Source organism: Mytilus californianus, unplaced genomic scaffold (genome assembly GCF_021869535.1).
Source record: "Mytilus californianus isolate M0D057914Y unplaced genomic scaffold, xbMytCali1.0.p SCAF_2, whole genome shotgun sequence".
Taxonomy (NCBI): Eukaryota; Metazoa; Mollusca; class Bivalvia; order Mytilida; family Mytilidae; genus Mytilus; species Mytilus californianus.
The window spans coordinates 51816948-51839841 of NW_026262668.1; the positions used below are offsets into that span (position 1 = coordinate 51816948).

General features: G+C 34.6%; 1 protein-coding gene across 1 annotated transcript in view; it reads right to left on the reverse strand.

The window, feature by feature from the left end:
* The window catches only part of LOC127729978 (uncharacterized), a 44788-nt gene extending 36559 nt beyond the window's left edge, over positions 1–8229 (reverse strand). The window contains exon 1 of the mRNA XM_052237977.1: positions 8053–8229. Coding sequence (XP_052093937.1) covers positions 8053–8140 — 88 coding nt within the window. The 5' untranslated portion in view covers positions 8141–8229. The remainder of the gene's footprint in view (positions 1–8052) is intronic.
* Between the last annotated feature and the right edge of the window lie 14665 nt (positions 8230–22894).

The window sequence follows — 22894 nt, forward strand, 5'->3', positions numbered from 1 at the left end:
TAGAGGTGTACATCCTTAATTTGTTTGTTGGGATTATTTTTTTGTGGATTCAAGTTTGTGAAAGTAATATTCTGTTTAAGTTAAAATTATGTTGGATAATAATTTTTATGGATAAAATCTTTATACGAAATAGACGAATCTAAAAACCCAACAAAATGTGTTGCCTTTCAACTATGTTAACAGCAGGAGATGATATGAGTGGAGAGAAGGGGGCTCTGTGAAATTGTGAAGAAATTTTTGAACTTTCATTAAAAATGTATGCAAAATAAGCCAACATATCCCCCCCCCCCCCCCCCCCCCGAAAAAAACAAAAAAAACTATTAATAAATTCTTCAATTTAGGGCCCATTTCTTATCTAAAACTTGATTTACTTCTTAATCATGCTGTATTGAGTTTATATTTTTTTCCAATCATTCATTTATTCACAACATTACTAGTACTATTCAACATGTTAAAAGAAAAAATGTTCCCTATTGGAATTTTGAAACAAAGAATAAATTAATTGTTTACATTTTTGTCCTCTGGTTTTCATGGATAGTTGTCTCATTGACAATCATACCACATCTCTTTTTTTTAATATCAAATACCAATACAAGCCAAGAGTGTTGCATGTTGTGCTTCTCATCAGTTTCATAAAATATTTTGGGGACTGCAGTCAAAAAGGTGGGGGGGGAGGTGATTATAGATGATAGTTAAGGCAATGTGTATAAAGACAACTGTTCAGCCATTACATTTTATATACAACTAACGTATTTCCGCCCAAGGCGACGTCACTGACAATACGACGTCGACAATGGACAAGTACAATAGTACGGACGTTATGTTCCCGCGACAATCTCAACATACTGGGGCCGCGAAAAGTAAAAAATATCACAATTTTCTAAATAATCTCAATTATCCCTTGATCAATCGTTTCACTGATAAATTACTGTCCATCAATAAATAATAATACTTTGAAATTGTCTCTCGCGTTGTGTTTTTCTTTGAAATACTGAGAACATGAAATCATTTAAAACGGAAATTACATTTAGCAATTAAAATCAATTAATGTCACTCATGAAATAAGAATAAAATTCAACTTTGCACTAAAACGCGTAATTGTCTATCAATTACATCACTAATGGTCGTCTTTCACATCATTGGTGTATCCACTTCCGTATGGTCTCACGGGCTTTAAGACTTGCTTTTCGTCTCGGTCTGTTCTCCATATTTTCCTGCTGATCATCTATTGGAACGTTAGAATTGTTTGTCATCGTTTGTGTAACTTCTAATGGATATAATTTTGCGATCGGTCTAGTTGTTTCCCCATTGTTGGTTCTTATTCGTGCAGATCTTACAAGTCCGTCGTTACCTCTCGCCAGTTCGGATACGATCCCAATTTTCCAGTTTATACGCGGAGATTCGTTGTGAATTTGCACGATGTCTCCTGTATTTATTAATTGTTCATTTTTTCCGGTAGTCCTATGAAATTCACGTAACGACGTAAGGTATTCGGATTTCCATCTTTTCCAGAAATGTTGAATCAATTGGGTTTGTCTTTGTACACTTTTATTAAGATCGTAATGTCCCATGTAAGTCGGGTCGGTGATGTTATCGATTTCTGGTTGTGGGTACGGTAATGTTGAAATGCGCCTTCCGTATAGTAGATGAGACGGTGTTAAAGCTTCACAGTCTTTGATATCGGACGATGGATAAGTAAGCGGTCTGTCGTTTAAGATAGTTTCTATTTCCGCAACAATTGTTTGTAATGTTTCCATGTTAACTTGCGATCGTCCAAGCACTTTTTTCAAACTTGTCTTCGTAAGAGCAATCAAGCGCTCCCAGAATCCACCATACCATGGTGCACGTTTCGGTATGAATCTCCACTCTACACCGTGTGTTGATAAAGTATCTTTTACTATATCCGATTCACATAATCTTTTTATTTCCTCAGATCCTGCAATGAATGTAGATGCATTGTCAGATACTAGAATTTTAGGCAGAGATTTACGGCTAACAAAGCGTCGAAATGCCTGAATAAATGAATGTTCGCTCATGTTTGGAACTACTTCGAGATGAACTGCTCTAGTCGATGCGCACGTAAATAAGCATATATACGCTTTCTTTAAAGTTCCTTCTTGATCCCTTACGTATAAAGCGCCTGTATAATCGACCCCTGTGACGGTAAATGGCGAGGCTTCCTGTACTCTTATTTTCGGAAGCGGTGGCGGGTCCGGTTTGCTGTAAGATTTTTCCATAACTTTGCGGCAAGTTACACACTTATTCAATAACTTCTTAATAAATTGTCGAAGTGTCGGTACCCAATACGATGGTCGTACAAAAGTTAGCGTAGCATTAAGTCCAGAATGGAGTGAACGTTCGTGTGCGTCTATCACAATCAGTTTGGTAAGTGGATGATTCGCAGGTATAAGGTACGGAAATTTGGTATTCTCTGAAATCGGTGCATTGTGAATTCTTCCATTGCATCTCACAAGACCATCGTCATCTATGAAGAGTCCTAATTGTCTTATTCTTGGAAATTTCATTGTGTTTTTATTTCGTGTGTCCTTTAAACCTTTTATTTCGGCTGAATATGAAGATTCTTGGCAATCTAATATCCATGAACGCACCGCGGTATTTATATCATATGTCGTCAAAATTCCACCTTTTCTCCAATGTTTGGTATATAGGCAGTTAGATATGAACCGCTGAACGTAAGCGGTTACTCGAATCAATTTCCTGAAAGTCCCATATTTCGAAATGTCTATAACGTTACTAATACCATAGTGATCAGTATGAACTTCATTGTTTAGAAATTCCTCTTCGTCGTTTTCTCCTGTAATTGTCATTACCATTTTACTTGTGGGAGTTATTTCTGGCCATTTTGTGCGATCCGTTAACCAATTTGGTCCTTTTTTCCAAATGACACTATCGATGTATTGATCGGCGTTAATTCCTCGTGTTAAGAGATCGGCTGGATTGCATTCTGTTGGACAATATCTCCATTCATGTTGATTTGTAGATTCCGTTATTTCTCTCACTCGATTCGCAATAAATCGTTTTAACGGTTTCGATGATTTTAACCAGTGCAATACTATGCAGCTATCCGACCAGAAAACCACGTTTTTAAATTCGAAAGTCGATTGTACATGTGACGCTAGTCTAGTTCCAATAACCGCGGCCATAAGTTCTAGTTGCGGTAATGTTAGGTTTTTCACTGGCGCTACTCTGCTTTTTGCCATCATTAACGCAGTTTCGGTTCCGTTGTTCAGATATGCGGTCGCTCCATACGCCTTTGGACTGGCATCGCAAAATACGTGTAGTTCAAGTTGTTCCGAAGTAGAATTACCGGGGAAATAATATCTCGGAAAGACGATTTGTGTCGCTTTCTCTAAGTCGCTTGCTACATTAATCCAAGTAGCCTTAAAGTTTTCCGGAACTTGTTCATCCCAATCCAGTCCACTTTTCCATAGATCCTGTATTAGTGTCTTTGCTCTTATTGTTACCGGGCTGAGTATTCCAAGTGGATCGTATATTTTCGACGAATGTTTCAAAATCTCCCTTTTTGTTTCAATATCTCGTATTGGAATATCACATTTCTGGTACATCAGATCATCGGATTTGCTATTCCATAACATACCAAGTACTTTTGTGTTTATGTCCATATCTAGTACATTTTCCGTCTTGGCTAGCTTGCGTATATTCTCACTGTTTGACGTCCACGATCGTAGGTTGAATCCGGCGTCTTTCATCATTGTTCTCGCTTCCTTATAATACGTATCAGCCTCATCCTCGTTCTGTAAACTTGTCAGAATGTTGTCCACGTACAAGTCTCTTTCCATCAATGTAGCTGTTTTACTGTTGTAACGTTGTAAATGTTTCAGTATTGTGGCGTTTAGTATAAACGGTGAACAAGTCGCTCCAAAAAGGACGGATTTGAACCTGTAAGTCTGTAAATAACTTGTTGGGTCGGATGGGTTACTTAGCCACAAGAAACGTGTAGCGTCTCGGTCATCCTCGTTTAATCCTACATGTAAAAAGGCTTTCTCAATATCCGTTGTTATGGCGACAGGGTTGGCTCTAAATCTCATCAGAATTTTTGTCAGGTCGTTTAGCTTCGGCGGTGTATCCAAGAGGCAGTCATTCAAGCTTTGCGAATTAGGCGACTGGCGACAACTGCAGTCGTAAACAATTCTGATAGGCGTAGTGCTTGATTCCTTCTGTACTGGATGATGAGGAATGTAGTGCAGTTTTTCTGAAGTTTCTGCTGTTTCATCCACCTTCTCTATGAATCCCCTACGTTCCTGTTCTTGTATGATGTTCCCGTACTTCTTTAACAAATCTGGGTTTTGAGTTAGTCTTTTAATGACGTTTTCTGTCCTTCTCTTCGTGACTGCTAAATTTGTAGGCAATTCATCATGATCCTGTTTCCATGGTAACCTAGCGAAATATTTATTTTCTCGGAACTCAATTGATCTGTCTTGATAGGCTTTAATATATGCATCACCGTCTTCGTCTACCTCCTTACTATTTATGCCTATTGATTCTAAATTCCAAAATCTCTCTAGATTGTATTCTTCAACTTTGTGTGATATTAGAACATTAAACATGCTAGTTTTCGACGTGTTAGTTTTCTTACCGTATGTAGGTCCCGAAAGCAAATATCCGATCTTGGATTTCACGGCGGTCGGACCGTTTCCCCGTACTATATGGTCTTCTACAATGTCCCAATAGTGATCTGCGCCTACTAAAAACGATATTTCGAATGAATCTTGCTGTGTCATCGTGTGCGCTAACTTTAAACCACGCAAATAACCATTTTGTGTATCAATATTACGTATGTGATTCTGTAGAGGCATGGCTATCATCGGTACTATCAGTACTTTGATTGGCAATACGTGTCCTGCATCGGTTTTCAGATAGATTGTTGTCTTTTCTAGGTGTCTCGCGTTTTTCTCTTCACCTCCAAATGCCGATAAATGTATTATCTCTGTTCCCTCTATCTGTAAGTTGAGTTTATTCGCTAAGTTCTGCGTTAAAAACGATCTTTGCGCTCCTTCGTCAAAAAGAATGTTTGTCTCGGTGTAGAGCTGATTCGACCCTACTTGTGCTACGGCGGTTTTCAAAAGTACATTTGATCGCGATTCTGTCGATTGTGAATACAAAATGGTAGTATCTTGATCCGTTGTATGACTTTCATTTACGAGGTGAACGTTTGTCGAATTTGAAGATGGTGGGTTTTGCGGGTTGCTGCTCTGATTATCTTTCGCGCGGAAATTCGTATGTGCGGAGTTACTACCCCCGTTTCTATGGCTTACCTCATGGACTGGTTTTATGCTGTTTGTTAGACGTACATTACACAAGCTTGTATGGTGTTTCTTATTACAATGTCTACATGTGTGTTTAGATTTACATTCGTTTAGTCTGTGTTTACCAAGGCAATTAAAGCATAACTTATCACGTTTTACTATGTTCATACGGGATTCTGTGTCGGTTATTTTACTGCAATAGGTAGGTGCGTGTATTTCGTGACAGAAAACGCAAGGTCTAGTCTCAATATTCTTGTAAGATTTGGACTTCGGCAATTTCGCTCCGGCAAAGAAAGACGATGTTGTGGGCAAATTGTGTGTTGACTCTATCTCTTGTCCTGCGTCCATTATATCTATCTCGTCTAATATGCTTTTACGGAGGTCCCGTAATATCCAAGTTTTTGTTCTGTGTTCTCGCGCGAGATGTTTTCTGACTTCCCCGGGTAATTTGTTCATAATAATGGGAACAAGTAACGTACCGTATGTTTCCTGTGTTTGACCCAAAGCTTCTAATCCCCTGACGTAACCTTCCATTTTATCGTAAAAACTTCGTAAGCTTGTTAACTGATTTCTAGGCGAAGGAATTTCTAATAATGCCTGCATGTATGCATTTATGATTTTATCTTGTTGACCGAACCTCTCTTTTAACAAATTTACGGCTTCATCGTAGTTTACATTTGTTAGTGCGAAACCTGCTATTGATCCTAGTGCTTCATGTTCTAGCTGTGCTTTCAAGTAATTAAATTTTTGTACATTTGTAAGTGACAGATTAAGATGTACGGCCGACTCATATGAGTCCCAGAAAGTTTGCCATTCTAAAATGTTGCCTGAGAAGGTTGGAAGCGAAAGTTTTGGTAGGCGGTGACTCTGATTACTAGTTGACGAAAATATACTTTGTTGCGTGTTAAATGTGTGACTGGCTTGTACAGACGGGTTTTCAAACGACTGTGCGTTGTGTGGGTTGGTTATGTTGTGCGTTGGAACAAACGGTATAGTTTCTGGATTTAACGTGTGAGTTGTAGTATGTGATTCAATATGACGGGACTGCGGGGTTTGGACATTTTGTATGAACTTACGTATGTGTCGAATCTTCGTTTCCATAGTCACTGAATATTCATCTGAATCAATAATCTCATTTTCCACATCTTCCGGTTCTGTTAACTTAAGAATTTGTTCATTTAAGTCCTCAAACAATGTTTGTTTTTGCACAAGTTTTCCGAGCGTTGCAATGACTTCTTCTTCATCGAAATTCGTATTCTCCTTTGCTTCATCTAATCTGCGGAATAGTCTGGTAACAGCGCTTCTGTTCCCAGATCGAACTGATTTCAATTTTTCGAGATTCATTGGTCACGGTACCATAAATATAGATGATAGTTAAGGCAATGTGTATAAAGACAACTGTTCAGCCATTACATTTTATATACAACTAACGTATTTCCGCCCAAGGCGACGTCACTGACAATACGACGTCGACAATGGACAAGTACAATAGTACGGACGTTATGTTCCCGCGACAATCTCAACAGTGATCTCAGGTGAAACTCTGACTAATTGTCTTTCTGATATAAATTAAGGTTTATATTGATATTTTAGGATCAAAGATCTGTCTTTTTGGACAATTAAAATATAACTTTTTTTAGAAATTTTGAAGGTAGACATTCATGAAATATACAAATGAATGGAAACATGATTTTATTGAGACTTGAACTTATCTATACTTTGCAACCACAAAAACAAATTGCATATTATAAGCTCCTTACATGTATGTAATTGTAATTATCAATTATTTTTATCAATGTATAAAATAATTCATATAAGTTATTTCTGTCATTAATTTTATGGTTATATTTTATTTGTATACTCCATTTTAATCATATCTTAAATTTTTCTCATAAAATAATGTAAAAATTCTTAAAAACTACATACACACTGTATATGCAGTCTGCTTCCAGTTCATTAAAATTTTAAAAATAACTCCTCATGACTAATTGTTGTATTTGTTTATGTAATAACCTAATGAAAAAGATAATTCTAGATAATTATTTGTCAAAGTAATGCCTATGACGGGTTAGTAGCCTTCAAAATATGGAATTTTTGAAGGCCTAAACTTTAATTATGATTATTCGGTTCGCATTAGCATGATAAGTTTAACAACAGATTAAATAATTATGACCGTCTGATGGCTATTTAAATTTTTTGCAGTGACTCTGTAGGAATGTGTCACAGCAAATAAATTAAATGCCTTTCAAGATGTCATACTAACACACTAATTTGGACTAAGTCATGGAAGTTATCATCTGAATATTATAATATTTAATTATATAATCATTGTCAGTTTATTGTTTCAATTGTTCTATACTGTATGCCATAACCATTTAATGTAAATGTGTTTGTGCAAATAAATATTGTCTATTGTCTGAATCATGATCTTTTATAAAGGGATGAGCTGCCGTTTGCATAAATCTGTGCACCATCCACAGGGGCTTGATTAATGGCGAGACAAGGTTGGTTTATTAAATAGGATAGCAACCACCATTGACAGTAAAACCTCGTCTGACCCACTTAACAAGCCCCTTTGATCACAACAGGGGAAAATGAAACCGAATACACATTTATTACTGTATACATGAATTATCGGATCATATGTTTTCGTACACAATATGAATTCATACTATGCATGCTTTTCAATGGAAATTGTGACGTCACAATGCATTCTTAAAAGCACGAAAACCCATAATACGAGGAAAACATTCTGATTACATACTTGACCCAGGTTTTATTTTTAATGCCAACAATGATGTGACATGACAAATGATGTTTAGAAGGCACAAAATATTTCGGCTAAACATCATGGTGGATGAAGTTCAAACTATTTCACAAAAGGGCATAACACTTGTGGTTTTTGAAGTAAAGGTGATTCACGTCGATTTGGAAATTTCACAGGAAATTCATTTATTGATGTAAAATACGGGTCGTATACGGAAGCGGAACAATGCAATAGAGGATGATGCAATCGGAACTACTCGGCCTTTCGGGTTAGGTTGCACGAAGAAATTGTTGTACTGCGTAGCGAGAATGACCGAGTAGTTACGATTGGATGATGATGATCAGTGATGATGGATTAACGTCCAGCGGCAAATTAATATGCATATTCAGGAAGAGAACATGTTAAAGTAATATGAATATTAACCCTGCTTTGTATGAGGCGCCGTTTTACTATTTATTCCTTATTTCTTGATATCAAAAAATTGAATTCCTGATATCAAAAAATGATTTTTTGATATCAGGAAATATTTCTTGATATCAAAAAATATTTCTTGATATCAGGAATTCAATTTTTTGATATCAAAAATTGCCTTTTTTGATATCAAGAATTCGATTTCTTGATATCAGAAAATAATCTTTATTTCTTGATATCAGAAATTCGATTTTTTGATATCAAAAAATCATTTTTTGATATCAAGAAATCCATTTTCTGATATCACAAAATAGATTTTCTGATATCAAATATTACTGACGATATTTTGATATCAAGAAATACATTTGAATTCCTGATATCAAAAAATGATTTTTTGATATCAGAAAATAAGAAAAATATCAACGATTGCTCCCTGTGTGTCAATAAAAGCATCAACGTTCACCAATGAGCCCTTACATTAAGTCTGGTGTTTCGGTCGTGTAATATATAATTATACGAAAGCATATATCAGAGTTCGACTTCATCGGTCTTAATATAAGAAGTTTTGTGGTTTTTGTGTTTCACATATTTATTATTTTAAGGTTTATAGTCAACAATTGTAAGTTCTCGCTTCTTTTATAAGAAATTATTGGTTTCCTCTGAAACAGATTTGTGCAGTCAGGTTTTTGCAAATATCAAGCCCCAGTGTTTTGTTCATCTTGTTTTTATATTTTTTTCCCGTTGTTTATGTTGAGGATTTAGTAAGTAAGTTAGTTCTGTTAAGTTTAAAAATAAGGAGATGTGGTATGATAGCCCATGAGACAACTAGCCACCAAAGTTCAAATGAAGTTGATGTAAGCAATTACAAGCAACCGTACGGCCTTCAACAATGAGAAAACCCCATACCATATAGTCGCCTATAAAAGGCCCCAATATGAAAAAGAAATAAACAACTCAATTTAGAAAGCTAAAGGCCTATATGATTTATAACAAAACAATTTACGTAAAACAATTATGGCAGACATCATTCGTAAATATAAATCAACATGCAGACTTCTTTACAAGGCACAAAAATGTCGGCATTCACCTCAAAATCTAACCAAACCTTTAAACAGACTTATTCGGAAAGGATATACCGGTAGTAACGGTACTGTTGTCAATTAGTCATTAATGATTGCTTATTTTGGTATTAATATTGATTCACTCATAGGGTCTTTGCATCGGAAATAAACACATTTATTCTAAAACCAGTTGTGGGCATGATACGGTTTATATTCTATGATGGTATGATACTAAACTCATAACGGGAGGGATTGTACTGGATTTTCTTATGATGATGAAGACATAATCTTTCAATCAGTTTAATTGAGGTCTGGAGCTGGCATGTCAGTAACTGCTAGTAGTCCTTTGTTCATTTATGTATCATTGTCATTTTGCTTAGTTTATTTTGTTACCTATTCTGACATCGGACTCGGACATCTTTTAAACTGAGTTTTACTGTGCGTATTGCTATGTTTTTCTTTATTCTACATTGGCTAGAGGTATAGGGGGAGGGTTGAGATCTCACAAAACATGTCTAACCCCGCCGCATTTTTTCGCCTGTCCCAAGTCAGGAGCCTCTGGCCTTTGTTAGTCTTGTATGTTTTTTAATTTTAGTTCATTGATATGTTTTGGAGTTTAGTGTGACGTCCATTTTCACTGAACTAGTACACAATTTTGTTTAGGGTCCAGCTGAGGACCACCTCCGGGTGCGGGATTTTCTCGCTGCGTTGAAGACCCATTGGTGGCCTTCGGCTGTTTTCTGCTCTTTGATCGGGTTGTTTTCTCTTTGACATATCCCCCCCCCCCCCCACATTCCCATTCTCAATTCTATGAACCAAGACAATGTACGAAACTGCAGGCTCCGGACTTGGAACAGACACATAAAGAATGTGGCGGGATTAAACATGTTTGAGCGCTCAACTCTCCCCTTAACCTGGAACACTGGTGTTACATTACAACATAGTGTAAGAACAAACGTGGCAGGGTAACAAATACAAAAAGACACAAATTACAGATGTGATAGTGACAACTAGGTCAAAGCCAACAACAACATAAAAAAATGCATGTCTTGTATTTTCAAAAGATTTGTCTATTTCGTCTTTTTACGAGACTGCTAGTATTTCTGATGAACCGCGTCTTCCATAAACCTTTTAAATACATATGAGCTTTTTCTGTGAAGTAATGAAACGTTTCAGTAGGTTGGATGTACGTTTTCATCTCTAAAATACCTTCATTTTGGAAAAGTTTGTCTCTATATTGAAAGGATTGTCAAGAAATTTTCACTTCATTTTGAGAAAAGTGGTAAGTACAATTTAGTAGGGTATACATTTCGACTCTTCAAAATTCAAGAGTCTATCCTAAATTGAGGTAAATTATATGGTCTTCCAAATACCGTTTCGATTCCTAACATCACTGAAGAGATCTTAATTGTCGAAATCCGGATATGGTGTACAAATTTTTGCACCTCATGTTTGCGGTATACCATCTTTTCCGCAAGTTTATTGTTTTCTGTTTGGTATTAAATTAATAATTAAGATCAATTTTGTTACATCTTGTGATCCGTTTATTTGGCAATCGCCAATGGCAGTCAGCAGGGCTTAAGAACATCCGTTGTTCGACCTGTTAGTCAAATGCGTATTGTTAAAATATACTTTTTCACTTTTTTGATCTTTTGGAAAATGTTGTTTGTGCTGTATTTAGACCCCTCTACCAAGAAATTTGTTTTGCATGCACACGTATAAAAATTGCGGTTTTTATCCAACGCAATCATAGGTTTGAACGTTGTTTTCAATTTAGACTTGTTTATGCATTGTATTAGATATATAAGGCGAAAAGATCGTGTATATCGCCTGTTGAACCTGAATATATTATCGAGCCATCGTATCTAAATCTTGAAAACATTTTCCAGTATGTAGTAAATTCTTAGGTCGACATATCCCGCCAATTCGGATTGTACGACACAAGAGTAAATATGTTTTATTTAGGAATAATTTAAAAAAATCTTCCATATATTGTCTTTTAGTGCATGGGTCTTGAATTTCGTAATAAGTTTGATCAAACTGAAGATTAGTGTAAATATTTTTTTTGCTTCAAATATTGTTATTAAATAGCAGTTTTCTGGAGACTTTGAAGTCTTATTCATGTTTATAAAACTTGAAGTGTATAAGCATTTTGTTTTTGTAACAAGGGACACAATGTCATCAATATAATGACCAATACCGTGTATAGTGGTACTCCACACTATAAAACAATTGGTCTACCGGGAACATTATTTCAGATATTTCCTGATGTTTGGCCTCATTGGTGAGCCTGAATGTCTTAAATGACACACAGGGAGCCATCATTCATTTATTTCTTATTTTCTGATATCAAAAAATCATTTTTTGATATCAGGAATTCGAATTCTTGATATCAAAAAATCTATTTCTTGATATCAAAAAATCAAAAATATTTTCTGATATCAAAAATTCGAATTGCTGATATCAAAAAATCTATTTCCTGATATCAAAAAATGAATTTTTGATATCAGGAATTTGAATTTTTGATATCAGAAAATATTCTTTATTTCTTGATATCAAGAAATCGATTTTCTGATATCGAAAAATAGAATTTTTGATATCAGAAAATCATTTTTTGATATCAGAAAATAGGTAATAAATAGTAAAACGGCGCCTCATAGCTTTGTACCAGACCGACACGCTGAGCCGGATTTTTAACGTGTTAGTTCACAAGGTAACAGTCCACAGGAAGACATGTCACCTTACCCGGACACATTATTCTGAGTCCGAGCCGACCCCAATACAACAATAGTATTTTAAAGGTCTCGATCTGTCCTTAATGCCGCGTGCTTAGCGGAGAAGCAGCAAATACCAATTCAAAGTCCGACGTTTAATTTGAGCCGACCGGGGTTCGAAACAACGACCTCGATCCCGCACTCGAGGCGGAATGAAATTCCTAAAAAATCGAAAAGTATACACCACCGAGCGGAGCGAGGCCAAACAAATTTTTGAACGATTTTATGCAAAAAAATAAAATATTTAAATGTTATAAGAGAAATGGGCCCAAATTCAAAACTTCGAAGAAAGAATCATTTTCAACTCTGAGTCTGAGACTACTTTATTCCCCTTTGCCGCCAAGTTGGAGAACAAAGTGCACAAATTCCTTAATAAACCAACCAAAATATCTAAGAGATGTATAATTCCTTGTGGATATTAAATTCCTTGCGGTTACACCCAGACCGAGTTTAAACTACAATGGGTACTTTGGGGGCATCGGTTCAACGGTTTGTAATCTTGTTTTAGGTGAACTTGATTTACCCACTTTGGTCAAATCACTTATTTTATGCTATCGGGTAGTTCCGAATGAACGTTGTATAATAGCAGCACGAAGATTTTGCACAGATCACAGATCCAAATACGGAGAGTTTCTAAGTCTTTATTTGCACTTGCATCCTCACAATTTAATATTATAGGTCACTATACCTTGTTTTAACTAATAACTTCAGGCAGTTTTGTAAATTGCACGGTGTTTCCAGCTAACTTTTCTTGCAGGCCTTGCCGGACGGCCATTTAATTTCCAGCGCCATATTTGAATTTTGACAAATAAAATTTTATTTCTTCAGACAGTAAGTCTAAGTCTTTTTGTGACTTATAAATAATTAAAATAAATAATTCAGACATCTTTATAATCATTTCGATCAGTTAAATAATTTTTTCCATTCTAGTTAAGTTTAAATTTTTGACCACATAGTCTGTAGTCTAGACCCCCCCTCTCTTATTTTATTTTCTTGTTAAATTTATTTATCGCATATATATATAGTTTAATCAAACCTTTAAACACACTGTACTTGTGTTTCAACCAATATCCTGCGTTTGAAAGATAAAAGAAAATTTAGTCCTCTGTTCCCACAAAGATTGATATATGTCTGAGACTAAAGTTGTAAAGTCAAGCAGATACTTCAGAGTAAATAAGAGAGATATTCAGGATAAAACAGCCCAAAGCCAACCCATAATTATATCTGATAGTAAAGGCAACTACATAAAGAGAGCTATTACAACTGAAGACTTCCTAAATATAAAATTTATCACAAAAAAAGGACAAAAAGTACAGCAAACTATTGATTGGGCCGAAAAAGAATTACCATCTATCTGTCATCAACACAAAAACATCACATCTTATATTTGGCTAGGAACCTGTAATTTAACCGAACTTAACAAAACTACCAGATACATCTCTCTTGTGAACCAAAACGATTCAAACGTCCGATATCTAAGAAGAAAATTTATTGAACTTAAGGCTGTCATCACCAAAATAAAACCAAAATCAGAAATCATCTTCTTAGAAGTACCGCCATACTCCATTCAGTACTGGAACAGATCACAAGGCCACAAAAACCCGGACATTTTCAGTGAAGACGATCAAACACTTCACAACCAGTTATATCAATTAAACACCTTCATCCAAGAAATAAACCAATCTGCAGAAAAATCACCAAAATTTGATCTAGACATTCGAAAAACATCTAAAAGAAAAGGCGGTACTGACGAATACTACAACTTTAATCTATACAAAACTGACGGTGTACATCCAAACTCTTTATTAGCAAAGCTCTGGATGAGAAGAATAGCGACCAAAATTCTCCACCAATGTTATAGATAGATATCATCAATACAGTAGAATAGAATACTATATACATATTTATATAAACTTTATAACAACCATATTTAATTGCAATCATATATAGAAATATAACAGCTTTTATATAACCCTAGTCCATAGTGTATAACTAACAAATATAGAGATATATATCTACATACTCATTAAACCCTGACATCAGAAGATATAATAGTTAACTGGAAAATTCTTATTTGAGCAAGCTTTTAGTGGGGACGCCCCGCTGAATGCACATTAATCTACATAGAACTTCCTCGTTAAAAAAAAAATAAATATCTAAAGTGAAAAATGAGTATCTAGACTAGAACATCAGCAAGAACCAAGAGCAAACCTCAGCCCTATACACCAGCTAAATATGAAAACTTTAGTATCAATAAAACCAGGGCCTTGGACAAAAAGCTAGAAGCATGTAATAGAACATTGGACATACAAATTGAGCAGAAACATCAAAACTACATCCTAGAGCTATCAGCAGCTGCTTATGAAATTATAAAGGGGGAAATAGACATATACTTTGAACAACACTCTACATACAAACTCTTGCCAAAAAAAAAACCAGCATGATAATCAAGGGCTATGCATCAGAACATCACATTCGGTCAGAAATAGAAGTAGTAACAGACAACTCTATCGTATTAATTTATTCCATACTACATCAAAGGTAGAGGTTAATGGCCAAGGTATGGAACACTTCCTGACACACATTGAAGATATAAAAGAAAGAATGAAATCAAGAGGGAACTATAACATATATAACAAACAGATAGAGGAACAGATAAACATAATGAAGAGAAATGAAGCCGATATAGAAATAAGAGCAAAACAGAATGAGTCACTTGTAAAAACAACAGCTCATCAGCCTAAAACCAACCACAGTAATAGAATACTAGTATCCAAAGGGGCAGAATGTATACAAAATGCTGACGAAGAACTTCTAAGTAACTGGAATAGAGCCATTGAATGGTCAGAAGAGGAACCAACACCAAGTCCGGATGCAAGTGCAGTCAGCATGTCTACAATACATAACTACTGTGCCATATGCAATTAGACAGCACAACCAGAATTATCCATAGACTGTATTGCATGCGGCCAACTGTTTCATTATACATGTGAAAACATTGATCCTGTAAGGATAAGCCAAACTGAAGAAGAACAGTATTCATGTAGGAGCTGCTCTATTATGGACATGGACATGGTTAATATATCAATGAGAAGCAATAACTCAATTATAGATACAGAAGAAACAATACAAAAAGTAAGTCTAGAAGAACAAGGCTCGACAAAGGAATATAGTGAAATGGCCCATATAGTTAAAAACGTGCCAGACAATACATCTAAAGACTGTCCAACTAGAAATGACGTTACGAAGGAAGAAGCAGGAAATGCAAACACAGAAGAATTATAGGTGAACAAAATGGCTACATACAAACAGCCTAACCAAATATTACAGAATGACAGAAATGAACAAATAGAAAATGTAGATGAGCCAAAAAACATGAAAGCAAAACCGAAAAGGCAATATAAGTGCAAAAATATAAAATTTAAAATCCTATCAACCAAATTGTAACTGTAGCAACAACTCGCAGGAGCAGACTATAAACAAGATGCGCATTGCTGTCCTGGCAAATAGTACTGCAGACGCACAAGGAATATTAGACATAGTACAGCACCATACAAGCAGAGATCTAGTTAAAATCAATCCAACTAAATCTGAAGCTGTTTTATATAATGCAAAAGGCTCAAACATAACAACACAGCAATTCGAAGACGATGACATCAATATAACCAATGAAACCAAACATCTAGGTATCAAAAGAAACGAGCAAAATCTCTGAAAGAATAAGAACCGGCAGGGCAACAATATACAGCCTTCTCGGAGCCGGTTTACATGTCAGAAGGGGATTCTCACCCATGGTCGCATACAAGCTATGGAGAACATATGCAGTACCAAGAAGCATCTACGGACTTGAGGTGATGAACTTACTTGCAAAAGAAAAGGATATGCTAGAACTGGCAGAGAGAAAAATCCTCCGACAAATTCAAGGGCTTCCAAATAATACAGCAAATATGGCTGTCTATACCCTGATAGGAGCAGAACCTATTGCCATCACATTAGACAAAAATCTACTTACCTTCTTCATGAATATTGTTCGAAATTCAGGAACCATAGAATGTGAAATTCTGCGTCGACAAATAGCATTCTCAGACCAAAGAGGAAAAGACTTTATCAACAGAGTGGAAAAAACTCTATCAAAATACAATTTGAAATCTAGTAGTTACTACATAGAAAAACCACTTAAGAAAATCGAATGGAAAAGACTAGTAGGAATAAAGATCAAGGAATACTGGAAAAATGAATGTCATTATGAAAAAATGGAAAAAACACCACTTAAATACATAGAGATACAGAACAATCCATTAAATGAAGCTCACAATATATGGAAAAGCGTAAAAAACAATAGTAAAGATGTAAAGGCAGGAGAAATAAAAGCAAGAATAAGTACTCAAACGTACATATTACAAGCCAAAAGAGCTAAGTTCGATCCGAAAGTTAACCCGATATGTACAATCTGTGAACAGGAAAATGAAGATCTAGAACATTTTATTCTACGCTGCAAAGAATTGGAGCAAATAAGATCTAAATATTGCTCAAAAATAGAACAGACAGTGGATGAAATTGATACCTCAACATACAAGAAGATCATACAAGAAGGGAATTTACTGCAGCTCATAATGGACTGTACTAGCAAGGACATAAACTGTTACTCAACTGTGTATGAAAACATTGAAACTCTGGCTAGAAATATGTGCTACGAGATGCACATGCTGCGCACAAAAAGGATAAAAAACTTGAACACAAGTACAGTATAAGTAAACTTTTTTAAAATAAAATAGTTCCCTACTTTACCATCTTACTATTTTATTGAATTATTAGGACCTAAATTAAATAAAAACTTTTTGCAAAGTTTTAAGATATCCAGTTACCTTTAAAGAATAATGATAAGATCCGAAATAAGGTAACTTTAAACTGTGAAGGAAAACTTATGTATATATGATGAATTGTTCTAAACCCCAACCCTTTTACATAAGTCTTATAAAATAACCTTCTCATTATAAATTCTGATGTACGTATAGCACCTTTAACTAACAATTATAAGAAAGTTTAATTTAAGACCACTTAAATTCTAAATTCTTATTTGTAAATATATCCAGTTCTTACTTAACTTATTCTTACACCTCAGCACATTATGAATATTATTTTAAAAATTTTATGATGATAATCCTTATGAATTAGTTATAATATTAATTATTTAGTAATTATTATTGCCTAAATTCAGTCATCTGTACATAATTAAATGTTTCCTTATGTTCTAAGGTGTATATAGTTGCTACAATTATACCCTATGGGTAGTGCTCCACAATTAATGGAGGAATATACAAGAAACTGTAACTGTAACTGTATCCATACTCAAACAACTAATTGGATAGTTTGTGTTTTTACTACCATACAAATCAATCTAATTGAAATATATATCTCTGATTTCGCTATTGTCATGAATTTTAATCAAATTGCATACAGCTATACACGCAGCTATGATCAGGCGCGGATCCAGACATTTAAAGGGGGGGGTTACAGCACATGCAAGTCATATAAAAAGGGGGTATCAACCATATGTCCCCATTCGAAAGCAATAGTTGTCTAACAAAAAAGGGAGGTTCCAACCCCCGGAACCCCCTCCTGGATCCGCCACTGATGATAAAATCGGTTCAAAATACAATATATTTTTTTGGATGTAAAAGCTATATATCCAAGAAAGAGAGAGAGAGAGAATGTTGGTAATTTATTTCGGAAAGAAAATGTATTTTTTACTTATGATTGTAAATCTCAATGTAACCGTTATTTTTTTCCACTTATTCGCTATTTTGACAGGAAAACAGATTATGTTCAAGTACACTGACACAGAGTTAATTAAAAACAAAATCTTCCTCCTTCCTTAATTGTAACCCCGATTTTAATTTCAAATGATTGATTTCATTCAAATTATATAAAATAAATTTAAATGAATTGAATCTTTTGAACAATGCAGTAAATTTTACATAAATTATTGGCAACAATATTTTACTTGATCATTATATAAATTAACTAAATTAAAATATCATATTTTTTTATACTGTTTGTGGTAGCATGAAAGACGCCTGTATCCAGTAAAGTTACCATAAACAGTATCCAGAGTCGTACAGTTAAGACCCTAACACTTTTTTGATTCGAGCGTCGCTGATTAGTCTTTTGTTAGTCCTGCAGATCGGTGACAAAATTGTGGGTTTGAAGATAAGAGCACAAAATTTGGCATTGTAGTAGTGCTGCATGGGTGTTTAAAACAAAATTGCTATGGACTCACCTTAAAAATTTCAATATGGCGACTTTTTCCAAGATGGCCGCCATAACATATCAAAATCAACAAATACCACTTATTTAAGGTCACATTTGGCATGGTAGTATAGTGCTGGGTGTTTGGAACAATATATAAGCTATCATGGATCCACCTTGAAATATCAATTTTGCGGCTTTTCCCAAGATGACCGCCATAAAATATCATCACTTATTGAAGGCCACATTTGTCACGATAATAGTGCTGGGTGGGTGTTTTGAACAATATTAGCTATTGACCCACCTTGAAATATCAATATTGCGGCTTTTTCCAAGAGGGCTGCCATACAATATCAAAATCAACAAATATCACGTATTTATGGTTACTAAGTGTTTAGTTTTGACGTATTTTCAGTAAAACTCAGTGCCCTCTCATACCAAGTGTATGCCACATTTATATACTAAATCCAAACATCAAACGATTTGTGAGGAAATCATAGATAATCGTAACTACGGTACCGTTCTTGCAGAACAGTATTCTACAACGATAGATCACGTATAAACACTGGTGTTATTCCAATATCATTAAGCTAGACTTAACTATAGAATGTATACTTCTCGAATCGAACAGTTTTATTTATGATCAACTGAAAGAGGACGTAGTAATGATATGAAAATTTGCATTCCTGCAGTAATCCCAATATTGCAGGGCATTAACGAGGCAGGTGCTACCTTCTTCTGTATAATGATAATTTTGGTGTTGCAATTAAACAAACAACCGCAGCAATCTGCATGTATGACAGAGAGGCAGTTATATTTTAAAAGCTGCACATGCAGGTAGTTAAAAAAACATTAAAGAAGCAAAGTATGCATTCAAAGGAACATTAAAGACATGATATAGGCAAAACAAATTTCCACAGTCATTAAAACATTGGTTAATAATCGGTTTTGCCAAATATACAGATGCAGTCGTATTATTCCATTTAGGCAAGTACGACGCTAACCATTTCGAAGTTACTTCTGTTTTTTTTCTCTCTATTCTTCTTTGATATTGCACGCAACTGAACTAAAACCATCTCTAAATGTATATAGGCCTTCTTCTAAATGCTAACACCAGAATAGGAGGTTCTAAGTGACAAAATGTACAGTTTACGATTTTCGTTTATGTCTGATCCAATTTTCTATTTATATACAGTTCTAGAGGATTCCATCTATGAAACATTCATCATTTAATATGTGGTTGTTCTCCCGCAAAACCTGGTGGTTTAACAACGACAACCGTCGACAATAACAAGAGTCAAACTACGGCTAAAGAACAAGTCATCATTTTCTTAAGCAGCGTTAAGAACCTTATGTTATTCGTTAGAAAACAGTGGTTAGACAAGTGTGTTAAATCAAGGAAACATAGTGCTCCACGAATAACAAATTCTTTTTAATAGTCTCTAATGAGACATGCCATCGCCGGCGTCTAGGATCGATGTCTCGATTTCGCGACTTTCGTCGAAGGCGAGACTAAAACCATACTAAGCTGAATCTGTTACATCTACTAATAGTCCTAATATTTTGATTTAATTCATTGTATTACACCAGGGTTCATCACAGAATAAAAGTTATGTGATGAGATGTACTTGTTCCATAATAACTAGTGTAGTTGTATACCCCCCCCCCCCTGAAAAAAAACCAAAAAAAACAAAAAAACAAAACTAGTTTTGCATTTCGAAATTGCCGTTGTGTTGTTTTCAATAACAAGTTCGATTTCCTTTATTTTGTTGTTTGCTGATCGCATTGTTTCATTGGTTTTCGAGTTCTCGCTAGCTAAATCTACTTGCTTTTGTGACACACCTTTAAGTACCGATTTAACACATGCTAAACTATCATTTAGTTTATTATTTGCAGTTCTAGCTAAATTAAGTTGATTTTGAATGTTATTCATGCGTTCGTTTTGCTTATTGAAATCATCATTAAGTTTTACGTTTTGCTTTTGTAAATTCTCAATTTTACACAGTAAGGCAGACTTATCATTCTCATGGGCAATCTTTAACTCAATAATTGAACTCTCGACATGTATCAAAGTGTCTCGAAGGGAACTATCTACAAACAGTTGCGGGGTAGATGTGATAAAGTCATCCACACAAAGAGTGTCCCTTATAGATTGTTTAATACTTAGAGCTTCTTTTAAATCATCGCAAAATTCGCCTTTAGTTGCAAGACGGAGGGAAAAGCAATCACGACCAAGCTTATTTACCAATGGCTCGCCTTTCTTTGTTTTTGGCTGCATGCGTTTTTTCAAAATTGCGGATGCAAACGGAAAGTCCGGCCTTTGCTTTGCTATGACAAAATATTGTAATCGTAGTTGCTCTAGAGCTATTGCATCATTGTCACAAAATTGAACCAATCGGGTAACAAAAGTATCTTTGGGTAGGCCATAACATTGATCTTTAATGCTCTGTAATACTAAGTTCGTTGGATCAGGATCTTGGTTAGCCATATTGGTAGACAGTGTATAATTAAAAGGGTTTGCCATATGATCGCTTTGAGAACCAAGAAATTGTCTGACGATGCACTACAAAAGTCTAAAAGTCTGAAAAGACCAGTTTTTGTCTTAATTTGCATGAACTTTTACTCGACATTCTCCAAAAGTATGACTTGTGTCTTAATTTTTCTTGACAAATTCTCATTTATATTAAATTTGTATGAAATTTACTCGACATATTCTCGACATTCTGAATATGGTCTTAAAATTTCTTGACATTTGAATACTGTATTGAAATTTCTCGACATATTCTCGACATTCTTATTTTTTCTCAGTATGGCTTGACATATTCTGAACATTTTGAATCGTGTCTTAAATTTACTTGACAGTTCTGAGTTTTACAAATCATGACCAATATTCATGATATAACTTTAATCTTTATTTCTCTTTATATGATATACTGTTGTTTCAAGTTACACTTCTTTACAATAAAAATAAAAGTTGGGCATGTAAAATAATTGAAAATTGGGTATATAAATATTTTTACAAATGCAAATATGGCTATGAAATCTAAAGTATAAAATAATTCAAATGTGGGTGTGTTGATATAAAACAATTTTTAATGTGGGTTTTTAAATAATTACAAATTTTGATTCCTAAATCTTATAAATTAAATGATTCAAACCAATCATACTGTAGACATATTTCATTCTACATTCATAATATTCAATGTTGATATGGTAAATAATTATTATACCAAAATGTGGTTTATATAAATAGCAAATTATGATATACAAATCATTCATTTAACAGAAGAAAAATTTGTGTAATGTCATCTGTTGGAATATATTAAGTATTACACATGGACAGGATGTTCCCCATAAAACTAAGGTATTCCACACCCCAGAGTACACGCAACTGTCAAATAGAAGTTATTGCTTTACCTGTAATCAGCCATACAACTTATCAGTTTACCGACCATGCCACTACAATTTAAAAAGTTTGTTGATAGATGAAAATGAAAATCATCATTTTGATGAAAAAAAATTGAATTGAAATGGATTTTCTTCATCAAAATTATGAAGTTAATTATTTCAACATAAAAACAAATTGAATAAATCCCAAAGATTAAAAGAAAATTATTATCTACTCCAGGAATAATAAAAAAAAATGTATTTATAATGGGTCCCATCAATGATTTCTATAGAAATCATCGGTCTTATGAAATGGTTCTCAAACAGACATGCATAATATAGATCTAAACATTTTTTTTTTTCAGGAAGGAGTTATCACAAATATTTATTTTTGTTAAAAAATTATAAAATTCAACACTCAAATTTGAATAAAAAATGTTTTTGGGTTGTTCTAAAAAAAAAATAAGGTTTTTGAATCAAGATGGGAACAAATTCTTTGACCTTAACGAAAGCCCCCCCTCTTTTTTTAGCCACACACACCCAAAAGATGAATTGTGGGGTCCAAAAGAGATACAAGACACCTATTTTAGTAAAGCAAATTTGACTGGCAGTTTTGCGAACGGCAAAAATCTAAATGCTGTTTGTCAATACCTTCGACTTATATTCAAAGTGAAAACAATTACTTAAATGTTTAATAAAAATAAATCAAAATTAAACTACATGGGGGATTTTTCAGGGTATTCCAACTTAGTTGCACCAAAAGGGTATCTTACTATACCAAATTAATCCTTGATTCTTCAAAGTTTAGTTTAGCCATAATAAAAAGGAGTATACAACAGCAATAGAATGTCATAAACAGTGCAGAATAAGTCTGTTCACATTTCAGGCGAATTTTATACTGTTGAGATAGTGTCAAGACATATTTAAGACTGTCAAGAATGTGTCGAGACATATTCA